The sequence below is a fragment of the Onychostruthus taczanowskii genome, unplaced genomic scaffold (genome assembly GCF_017590055.1).
Source record: "Onychostruthus taczanowskii isolate IOZ18803 unplaced genomic scaffold, ASM1759005v1 scaffold4, whole genome shotgun sequence".
Lineage (NCBI taxonomy): Eukaryota > Metazoa > Chordata > Aves > Passeriformes > Passeridae > Onychostruthus > Onychostruthus taczanowskii.
This window is the reverse complement of record NW_024501459.1, coordinates 21935954-21948168: the sequence shown is the minus strand read 5'-3', so window position 1 is coordinate 21948168 and position 12215 is coordinate 21935954. Positions and strand designations below refer to the sequence as shown.

General features: G+C 42.9%; 1 protein-coding gene across 1 annotated transcript in view; it reads left to right on the top strand.

The window, feature by feature from the left end:
- Window positions 1-12215, top strand: part of NCALD (neurocalcin delta) — a 56570-nt gene that overhangs the window by 32545 nt on the left and 11810 nt on the right. The window contains exon 2 of the mRNA XM_041412865.1: window positions 6918-7314. Within this exon, the coding sequence (XP_041268799.1) occupies window positions 6937-7314 (378 nt within the window). The 5' untranslated portion in view covers window positions 6918-6936. The remainder of the gene's footprint in view (window positions 1-6917; window positions 7315-12215) is intronic.

Below are 12215 nucleotides of genomic sequence, written 5' to 3'. Positions count from 1 at the left end.
GATGAGTGAATATTGTGATGAACATGTTTGGAAGTACCAGTGGGCAACTGGATGGCACATGACCTCTCTTTCTTCTACTGACAAATAAAGCATAAATACTGAATGATTATCCCATCCACACCTCTTCCTTGGGTTTTCTCCTCTTAATTTCTTCATTAGTCTTCATTCCTCTTTGATGTCAGCTATAGTTTTAGCCAGATGTATTTGAGTACTTGTTTACTCCACTGCAGATCTGTTTACTGCTGTTTCTTCTGAATATTGTAAGAGAATGTCAGATTTTTTTTAATCTTGCTCATTAATTTCATTCAGTTTTTGCTCTTTGCCAATATAAATAGATAAATGGAAGGTGCAAGGCTCAAATTTTTTTTCTGTATGTATTTATTTTTTTGTTAAGTCCCTGTGTGGTTTTTAATAAATTTGGTTGTCTTTCAAAAATATGTTCCAAGATGCTGTTAAAAAATTAAGCAAAAGCCTTTCTTGGCAAGCATCTCCACACTGGTTACTCAAATGAATGTGTGAAAACAAACTAGAAATGGCCAGAAGGAAGCTAAGTGGCTGCTTCCAAGAGCCTGAGGGGTTGTTTTCTCTGGGATGGAAATAAAAAAAAAAAAAAAAAAAAAAAATCTCTTGACCAGGTAGTGCTTACACTTCACGGCAGGAGACTAAAACCAGAGGAGTTATTCTTCCCAGCACAGGTGCTGCTGCTGCTGTCACGATGCACAGTGTCCCACCAGTGGAATCCTGCACTGGAATTTCCAGTGGGACAGTGGAGAGCAGTGCTGGAGGTGGCTCTGAGGCTGTGGATGGGAAGCTCAGGGATTGGTCAGAGTCTCCTGGGCTGGAGCAAACCAGAGATCAACAAACACATCTCTGCCTTGCTCAAGTCTCACTGGAGAGCCCCAAGATCCCAAGACAGTGCCTTGCCCACATTTACATTTGGTTTGCATTCATGATGAGGCCATGGCCACATTGGTGTTCCAGCCACAGGGAAGCAGCACACACAGATGGGGAGGGACTGTATCATTTCAGAATTTGAGACAGCTGTTGCTCTGAACTGTCTCATTACATAGCTCATACAGCAGTTAGCAGCATTACAGCCCAAAGGAGTAACTGACCTTATGAAAGAAAGTTAAGCTTTTATATCAGATGGTGTTCACCAAACCTTGACTTTTGTAAATACACAAAACTTCCCCCTTTCTGTAAGGGCATGGACACAGATGAACCAGAGCTGCATTTGGAAGCATGTGTACACTGTATGTGTACAAATAACAACAGAGTTTGCAGAGACTGACACATTGTGGTGAGCCGGTACTTGGTACCTGAAGCTTTACCAAGCAATGACAGCAGCTGGCAGAGGGGAAGGGAGTAGTTCTAATGCAGTGAAGGAAAATAACAGGGCAAATTTTGGCCAGGAAGCCCTAGGGATGCATCCCCAGACAAAGTCTCATCCTGTGAGATGCACCTCAGTCTCCCCTCGATATCCCTCCTCTTATTGCATGTTAAGGGGATGCCTTACTGCCAGGTTTGGTCAACAGGACAGAGCAGCACCCCCCCTCCTCTGAGCTTGTGACAGAGCTGAGTTGCACAGTGACAGCAGAGAAAGAACTGGTAGGGGTGCCAGAAAGTGACAGCAGAGGAATTTGCTTGCCAGAGCTCTATCTGCTGTGCTGTGGAGGCTGGTATGCAGAGACAGGAGACTGCTGGTGGGTAGGACATGAAAGGTGAGATCCCTGCCATTTCCAGATGTGCAGACAGTTAAGAGATAGATGGTGTATATGGGTCCATTTGTCACACATCCAAGTTTTCAGTAATGATCTGACAGGAGGAAAAACCACAGCAGGGATGGTGAGTGGACAATCACACTTGTACCTCAGAGTGGCATTGCCACAGGGGACTGACTCATGCTGGAGCACTGCTTTCTCACCGTTGTCAGGTAGCAGAGTGGCTCAGAGTGATGCTGTTGTCCTGTTCAGCCTTTGGTTCATTCCAGCAGTCATCAGGATCTTGTGCAGCTGCTTGGCAGAGATTGAAATCCCACGATTGCTAGTCTCGGGAAAATTCTCAAATTATGTGTTAGAAATATATTAAAGACAGCATTGCACCCATAAGTGGATTATTTCTTGGAAACAGGTCAAACTGTGTGTCAGAAACCAAGAAACAGAAGTTTCTGAAGACAAAAATCACAAAATTGAACTTTCATTGCTCCTTTCTGAAAACTTTTCTGCTTTCATTTTTTACAGAATTGGTGTCTGTAACCAAGCCTATGGTGTGACTCACCTTGCTGCTCCCACCAGAAACAAATCAGGCAGGACCTTTTTCAAACTGGTTCTTTAGACCTTTGAGGAGCTTTGTGTCCTGTTAGCTATGAAGTACCCAATAGCCTAAAACTTCCATTTTTAGAACAAGGCTTCCCTGCACAAATGCCCCCTTCTCATAATACTTTTGCCCAGCAGGGGACTTCCCCTCAGATTTAAGCCTAAAGGAAAATTAAGAAGTCTTGTTGTCTTTGGCAGACTGAGCTCAATCCAAAAAAGGAAAAAAAAAAAAAACAAAACAGAAAACAAAAAAAAAAAAAAAAAAAAAAAAAAAAAAAAAAAAAAAAAAAAAAAAAGGAAAAAAAAAAGAGTATGGAGTTTCCTTTATATGATGGGTGTCAATTTTGAAAAGTAAAAGCACTGTTAACATGTGTTGCTAGAACTTGCTTACTATAGCAACAGAAAAAAAGAAAACATTTGTTTTTTTTAAAGAAATATGTTTAGATGTTTGCATTGCATGTTTGTTTGCATTGCACTGCACTCCTTGCAGTGGGCTGGCTGTGTGCTCCTGGTTGCTGCATCCCTCCAGCTCCTGCAAGGCTGTTGCTTAAGCAGGCAGTGTTTGCCTTTCTCTGGGGTTTCAGATTGAGGTAAAAAGCATGTGTGAGCAGCAGCAAGCTGCTGGCAGAGACACGTGGTAGCAGAGGTGCTCCCTGCCCGTCTGCCCAGGCAGAGCTCCCTGTGTGCGGAAAGGCTGGAGCTGCACACAGGATCTGCGGCACTGCAGGGACAGGCGTCGGTCACGGCAGCGTCACTCTGGGCTTGTGCTGAATCGCCACAGCCCAGATGTCTGTCAAACAACTCTGTCATCTTCATCTTAAAACTCCACACGTGGACCTGAATAGAGGAACTGCAAGTGTTTCCTTTCAGGAGCATGGCCTATGACATTTCCTCCCATAACCAGTGAGCAGGGATTCCTTCTGACGCTTCACTTCCTGACATTCTGTAGTTGTTGGCTGAAATGGTATCAACCTTTCAAGCCATAAACATATCACATTCTTTTACCAAAAAATATTGCCTTATGAATTAAGACCTTGATATTTTGATATGTTGTTCTATGTAGCAAGTCATTCACGTATATTATATCTAACACCATTGTATCAGAGGAAGAAATTGCAGAAATGCACTTAAACATATTCATTAACCACTTAATTTGTCTTTCTTTTTGTACTCCTACAACATCCATTTCTCAGTATTGTAAATATTTTACTTTGCCACTGTGATTGCTGTTCACTATTTACTTGCTATATTTAGAACTTTTAATAATTTTTTAGAAATTTGAAAGATCTACAGGAATGATAAAGTGTGAAAAGGCGTGAAAATCAGTTTCAATTTCCTTTTGTTCTGTGCATTTATTGCTGTCATTGTTAGTTGACATCCTCTTAGTTTACTGCACTCTGCCCACAATCTAATCTATCTCGAAGAGTCAGACAGCAGTCTATGAAGTAATTGTAATGATCTTCAAGTGTCTTCAATGATTTTCTGTACTTGGACTGCAAAAGCATTTTGTTGTTGATAGATAGAATAGGCACAATAAATCCCATTGTTGTGGTTCCTAGAACACCACTTATTAAAAAGGAACATTCTGGAATGGAAAGAACATGATAAAAATTCATCACAAGTGGACTGAGGAATAGTGCTACTAGTTTTGCCTGGTCACCTGGCATCACAACAGCTGTGGATTTCATTCTGCAAGTCACATATGGTTAGCTGTCCCTTTCTGCCTGAAGAACACTGGTTTTTCTGGTTGTGATGCTCTGCAAGGCAGTGCACTCTACTCTTTGTGTTTTTTATTACTTGGCAAAAATACGTTGCACCTACAACACTGTGCAGCTATAGAGGCATTCATTTTTAGAGTGAAATACAGTCTTATTGGCCACCCAAGTCTTCCATTTTCAAATGTTTGAGTTATTAAAAAGCAGGAGGGGGATTATATGGCTAATTCTAGCTCATTCCCACCACAGCTGGCTTGCACCCTAGTCAGCAATCTTCCCTCCCTACTCTCTGTTCTGGAAAGTGTTCTGCCCCTGGCACTGTGGAGGAGCTGCCAGCCGGGGGTGTGGGCAGCTGCTACCTACACTGGGGATTTTACTGGGGGGCTTGTGTTAAACTGGTGCCACTATAAACTGACCCTGGCCACTTCCAGTTGCTCTTCCATCCCACTGGCAGACCCTGATCATGTTGTTTTGCCTGACATAAAGCCTCTCGCTGCCCTAATGTAATCCATTCCCTCGGCTAATTCCCAGGTTGTTTATTATGGGCCCCATCCAACACTCGTGGAAAGCAACACAACGTTCAGCTGCCTTGGACTGCCTATGAAACAAGGAGTTTTTTGCTATTTTCAGGGCATTAAGAGCTTGGATTGCTTAAAAACTGTACAGCATGTTTTGATCAGGATGAAAAGAGAAAAGGCAGTAGAAAAAATTACCTTTGAGGTGACATCTTCCAGTTTTCAAGTGTTTTGGAGACACTTTGGAGGAAAAGATACTGTTTGGTCAACATAGACAACCAAGCCCCTGAGATTGTCAGCAGATGGATGGGCTCCCATGGGGCAGGATTCTTCACCCTTCCCATCCTCCTGTGAACAGGGAAGCCTGTTCTCCATAACCATGTAGGCAATGTGTTTAGACAGCACATATAGTTACCAAACAGTCATGATGTTTGGTTTTTGCCTTTTTTCTTTTATATGTTCTCTATATTCTTTGCACATATATTTGTAACTCTGCAGCATATTGTATTAGTGACTAGTTTTCCCAGTACTTTTCCATAGCCTTTCCCTAGACAAAAAGACAGAACAAATTACAGAACTCCAAGCCCCTGGGGTACAAGGCCCCAGTGCTATCTTGGTTCTTCCTGGGAACCAAGGCTGAGAGTGCTGAGGAGAAAACTCCAAAGAAAGGACTTCACCTGAAGGAAAATTGCATCACCACTTGCATGTCCTCCTAATTGGTGCTTTTTATCAATAATGCTAATTTCCTAAAACCCATAAAATGTATTCACCCCTAGAGGGGGTAGACTTTTGTGGACGTCTTTCAATAACTGCTCCTGAAGGCCTTCAAATAAATATCCACCTGTGTATTACCTCCTTACTAAAATTATCTTGAGTTTCATTTCCAGGCTGGGAAAAAGGCAACAGCTATATGCTGCCAGACAGCCATCAGCGAATCCTGGAGACACAGATAGATCTAGGATGGATCCTGTAGTTTTCCACTTGAGAAATACAACTTTTTGGTCATTCTGGTCCAAGAATACAGGACATTCAGGAATCAGTGCTCTAGCTGCCTTGGGGAGTTCAAAGTCGTTGGGGAGAAAAGGACCTTTCCACAAGAAAAAAAAGTAGCATCAACCTAGGGGAACCTCAGTTTTTTCTTCCCAGTGTCAAACAGAAGAGACAGTAGATTAGCTTCAAGTGGTGGTACATTTCTCAGTAGCTGCTCCTGTGATGTATCGATACTCTATTATTCTTTGTCTTTTAAAAGAAATATCTTGGTTAAGAAAGGACATTTTATTGAATGCTCATTAGCCATTCCAGCCATCATTATTAAATCCATCTCTGGGCCAGAGGCTCTGTTCTGACAACAGTGTGAATCATGTTTAAATTATTTTTAAATTCTACTTTAGCTATCCATACATCATATCTTAGTTGTGACTGTCATTTGTGTGACAAATTCTCAGGCAGGTTTCTGTCAATAGAGAAGGGCTTCCCACAAATCAGCATAATGTTAAGCTTTCAGTAAAACTGATGTTGCCTTTTGGAGCAAACATACTCAGGCTCCAAAACTTAAAACCCAAAGGCATCCATCATTAATAAATGTGCTGCACAATGTGATATGTACCAACTTGCCTCAAATGAAATATAATTAAGGTGATTAAATAGAGACTGCATCCAATAATACTTCTTAATGGTTAATTTAAGGGAAATGAATTTCCAATTTCATTGCCTGGGTACAAAACACAGTAATAGTTTGAGTGGGGGAATCCACTGTTGATAAGATCTCTTCAGATTTTATCTTAATTTTGAAGTAAAATGGGAATTTATTTATGCCAAACAAAAGAGGCAGTTTCTGGGTTGCTTTCTGGTTATAAAGATATATATGGAAGGGCTTTGGAGCTACTGGTTTCAGCATACCCTGCAGTCACACCTTGATCCCATTTTGGAACAAGACCAAGGGAACAAAGGCCTTTGTAACAGCCTGGTTTCCACCAGAGATACAGAAGTTGTGTCTCCTTAGGCCAGGTCCTCAGGACAGTGGGGTGACTGGGATGGAGGGTGTGCTACAGCACGCGGCTGCTGTTAGCTGTACCTTGCAACAGCCATCGCTTGCCTCGTGATTTCAAGGACAAAATAGGATGGCAATGAATACAGTGTAATTACTGTTCTCCAGACTGTCAAAAGGCAATGCAATCAACATGTAGATTACGTTTATTAATTTTTCCAGAGCATACCTGTAGTTCTGGACATTTTCCAAGGTTTTGGTTGATACCCAAGAGTGAACTATCATCAGAAAACTCAGAATACAGCATACTGTTCTTCTACAGCCTCCAAGCTAATCAGTATCAATAATTAATAATAATTCATATGTGTTTGTTTTTGCTTTGCAGGCAATACTTTAACTCCAATATGGGAAAGCAAAACAGCAAACTACGCCCTGAAGTCATGCAGGATTTGCTAGAAAGTACAGACTTTACAGAACATGAAATCCAGGAGTGGTACAAAGGCTTCTTGAGAGACTGTCCAAGTGGACATTTGTCTATGGAGGAGTTTAAAAAAATATATGGAAACTTTTTTCCTTACGGGGACGCTTCTAAGTTTGCAGAGCATGTATTCCGCACTTTCGACGCCAACGGAGACGGAACAATAGATTTCAGAGAATTCATCATAGCCTTGAGTGTAACGTCGAGAGGAAAACTGGAGCAGAAGCTGAAGTGGGCATTCAGTATGTACGACCTTGATGGGAACGGCTACATCAGTAAGTCAGAGATGCTGGAAATCGTGCAGGTATGTGCTGCTCAGGGGCACTCTGGGCTCCCTCCTCGGGAGCAGATTGTGAAGCACTGTTACAGTGAATGAAAAACTGGCAGCACTGGTTTGCAATCTTCTATAACTGCTTGGATATAAAATGCTGTTTCATTTGGCAAAGATTGTGTTGCAATTCAAACTACAGCTTAATACCCACTGCAAGTTCTTCCTGAGCAACAGGCTGCATGGATATTTCCTCCCCGGGAGCTCTGTTGGGCTCGAGCTCAGCAACTAACCTGCTGATAAATGTGATTCTCTAACCCTGTCAATTAATTATGATAAATTGCAGCTGGACCAAGTAGGTATACTAGAGCAACCTGGCAGTGTACTTTTAAGGAAGGCAGGCTGCCTCCACAATAAGAAGTAAATCTTCTTTAAAATAATGTTATTATGAAGAACCAGCTCAGCCAACATATTATAAAGGTGTTTAGTCTGCCTAATTCCAGTGGGGTCTGCATTATTAGATTCATACTAGCTGTCTTCATACTAAGTTGACAGTATAGATAAACCTTATCTGAGTAGATGATGATTCCATACATAGCTTCTTTGGTTGTGTTTGCTTGTGGTGTTAGTAAGAGTCCCACGTCGCTGGCTTTTTCCAACATGTTTTTGCCCTTGAGGCACATCACTCTACTGAAAGATTTAAAACATTTTTTATAAGGCAATGTATTTACACAGCTTGAATCTGTATAATGCAGCACTGGTTAAAAAAAAAAAAAAAACAAAAAAAACAAACCTGTTATCAAGATCCTTTCCTTTCCCTGGAAATTTTGAAGTGCTAACAAGGTACTGTATTATTCAGACTTGTATTTGCACTGAAAACCAAGGGAAAGTAATGCACACAAATTACGGGCTGTGATGGCCAGCTGCACATAAGGATCAGCCTAACAGGTGTGCTCCTGTCTTTCTACCAGAGCCCTCCTGAATCCTTCAAACAGTGGCCACTACCAGCACTTGCACTGCTTCAGCAAGACCAGATCCACAGCTCAGCTGCAAATCTAGAGTTTGTTGTCTTTCACTTGGTCTGTTTTGTGCTCCTGTGTCTGAGTTGAGGAGCAGGACCTCCCTGCCTGTGCCATGACAAACCCCATGGAATATTTGCATTAGAAGATCCTCTGGTCCTTACAAATCTTCCTCTCCCCAAAGCAGGGTAAACAGACTGTCAATTATTGTTTTTCTGGCTGTATTTCTCCACATGAAAAAACAAAAAGAATCTCAAAAGAATTAACGTAGTACATAGGAAACACAGGAACCAGAGCAGGGTGACCACCCACTCCTCTGGAGGAGGAGACACCCTGTGGGCTGCAGGACCCCTCACTGCTGCTCACTGCCCAGGAAGGCACCGTGCCAACAGGCAGCACAAACCCCCAGGGCAAGGAGAGCTACAAATAGGCAGAAAAAGGCCACAGATTTGTCCATGTCAAATGAAATGAAATTGCTGATGGCTGTATTTGCTGTAGTGAGCCAAACAAGGACCAGAAAAGCTGGAAGCTTTTTCCAGATCTGCTTGCCATCAAGTCTAGAGGCTGAAATGCTCTGCCTCCTCTTCATGTTTATGTCAGTACCAAATCATAGCATTGTCCTTTACAGCCAGGATGCCATCATCAAACAGAATTGCAGCTTAGGGGTCAGTGTGGGGCAGCATTCTGCCAACGTGTGCATCCAGCACCAAGCAGCACTTAGGCTGGGCACAGCCCCCAGCCTGGCACTCCAGCAATCCCTCTGCCTTCTCGGGAGATCTGGCTCTCTCCTTTCAGACTGAATGTGAAACTCAACTGCATGATGCTTATAGTCTCACCTCATTTTGAGGGACCCAATTTTGAGGGACCACACAAAAAGCAATTATGGAAGTGAACAGCCTGAAAACCAGTTATTTCTGTACCATGGACTATCAGCAATTTTTAAACCACAAACCCTTTCTGTGATGGAGCTTCCCATAAGGCAATGTGCCTGCAGGTCTCACCCTGTTCTCTTCTTTTTTTTTTTTTTTTGTTTTTTTTTTGAATGCATTAGTCTCTCTGCATTGCACTGGTCACCAGGAGGTCCTTCCAGTGGGATGGGATTTGTTGTGTAGTCTCTGGAAACATGTTCAGCTGACATTTGAAACTGAAGTAGATGAGCATATTTTCTTGCTTTGTTGAGAAGTTCCTTTGATGTAGAGTGATTAGATACAAAAAGCCAGCAAACAACTACCACTTTCATTTATGAAATGTTGTTTTTTCATATGGAATGACAAGATTCTGTATCAAATGTCTTCCTGGGAGGCCTCAGCCATCACAGTTTTTCTGAGAGTGAAAACCAGAACTCTGCCATATCTCTATGTCTCAAAGGAACCCATTGCAAGTCCCTTATCTAGCATACATTTTCAGATTGATAGAGAGGGATTATGTTTTCATTGGGACTTTTCCTGAGACAATACATCAAAATGAATGCTAAAAGAACACCTTTAGTCTAAAAGTCTTAGTTCAACAGAAAAATACTGTCCCTGTTACTGTGGGATTACTGTATTTTAAGTAGTGTAGGGGCAAGGCACACTTTTCTTCTTTTTCAGTCTGCTTTTTTCTGTGCTTTGAAACTCTCTCTGCAGTGATTTTCACTGTTGTGCTGATGCTTCCTTGCATTGTCTTTCCATTGCTCTGGCCGAATCTAACAGCCCTGCAGGCAATGCAGGCATTGCACTCCTGCATTGCATCAAGGAGATTGAGGTAGCAGCGGCAGCAGCAGCACTGGAACAGCAGAACTGCTGGCTAAGATGTCCCAGCAGTGACTGGCCAGTGCCAAGGAGATAAAGGTGAATGGTCCATAACAGCTTTCTCAGGCCTGTTTTCCTTGCTAGATGGCAAAGCACCTGCATTCCTTTAAGCTCTGTACACCATCATGCCCTTAACCACGCAGGCACAGCCCAGTGCACTCACCATGCCGGTCCACCAGCATCCCTTGGCCAGTCTCCAGAAAACCCTGCTTAGCGATCCACATGGAGCCAGCTGCACAGTTTGGAAGATGAAGGACTTTAGTGGTGGGCTGACAGTTGTAGAGCCTCAAAAAAGAAGGTCCACAGGATACTGCCACGCTCACCAGGCATAGCACATCTGCAGACTACTGTGGGAAGAGGCTTCATAGCCTGCCCTCTTGACAGACCTTGTCACAGCTCCTCTCAGATTCATGTCTCAGGCTTTTCATGTCTCCCATATGTTTACCTATAATCTAAATAGCCCAGTCCACTCAAAAATAGCTGCAAACCAGTTAGAAGATTTGTTCCCCTTGCTGAAGCAGGACATATTTGGCTAGTCTCTTAAAATAAGAGTTCAAATGAGAGTTGGAAAACCTTGCTCTAAGGATACATTTTTTCACTGTATGGACTCATAAGGCATTTTAAGAATACTGAGCAGAGACAAGAATAACACTTTCAGTTTAATAAAAACAGAGCACACACGTTTCACTTGCTGGGATAGCTTATTTGCAAGCTAGGAAGAAAAGAAGCTGGTATGGGAAGAAGCAAAAGCTGATATGGATCTGTAAAGACAGTGTCAAAAATCTCCACGACATTGAGAGGAAAACAATTTTTTTCAGGCCAGTCATTAACTTCATGAGACTTCTAGCCATTAGAATTTATTTCAAAAGAGTAAAAAGGATCAACTGAAAATTTTTGCTGTCACTGCTGCCACCATCACCATAATGAGCTTTTTGACAGTTTGCCAAGCACACCAGGAAAATGCCCTCATCAAAGCTTCTGGCCTGAGTGCAGCAGTGGCAGCCTGCAGCTGGGAGCAAAACCTGTGTGAATGGGCAAAGGGATGGGATTTGCCCTAAAATCACCCATTGCTGCTCATCCACATGGAGCTGGAAAATCAAAGGAGAGAGTTCAGCTGGGCAGCAGATCAAGCTGGAGCCGGTGCTTGCTCCAGTGATGCACACAGGGCTCTGGAGGCTTCCTGGTGGCATTCAGGGTGCCAGAGAGCTGTAAGGAGCACTCCTGACAGAAGTTCACTTATTAAAGCTGCCCTGACTCAGGAAACTGCTGACAGGTATCAGCTTCCAGTGTGGAATGCCAGTGATGGTTTTCAGCCCAGGTTCTGGGAGGCCGAGGAGTTACACTCCACATGCGGTGGAACCCCTGCAGCCTCTCAGTCCCAGGTCCTAGCCCAGGGCTGGCACAGCCCAGCTCTATGTAATTATTGCATGAAACCAAATTCCTTTCAGAGCTTGCTCTTTCAAACATACAATAAAGAGTTTTGTGTAGCTGCACTGAATTAATATGGGGCAAGTCTCAAGATTCTTAATCAGCTTTAGCTGGCTTTTACTTTGGGAAAACTTCCCAATGAACTTCTGAGTAAGGACATAAGAATTTGTCCAGAGTAACCATTTTCAGCATGAAAAGAACGCTCACTATGTTATTCCCATCTGGCTTTCCTAGAATATCTCATCTGTTATTCCCTTCACACGCCTCTGTGAAAAGGACCCTGTAGGATGAAGTCATCCTGAAGTGCTTTTTTTGTCCTAAAAATCTGCATATTCTTACTATGGTTACTTTGATCAGGGTAAACATGCCCTCACTCCCAGTCTGGGGCATTCCTCCCACACTTTCAATGCAGATTCTCTGCTTTGCCGTCCTCTCACCCAGAGAGAGGGAGTGACCCCTCCACCTCTCTTCCTACCCCAGACAAAAGCCAGACAGCTTCAAATGCTTAAACACTGGCAGATTTATAAGCCTCATCTCTGCTCTGACCCTTGCAAGCCTTGCATGCTGATGAGGATGAGCAAGGTCTAAATTCTTACTGTCCACCCTCTCCATTTTTTTCCTTCCACATTGCCTCCTTCCCCCAATTCCCTCATCCCTGTGTTTCCGTGCTTGCATGTTCATCCTTTCTTCTGTGCTTCTG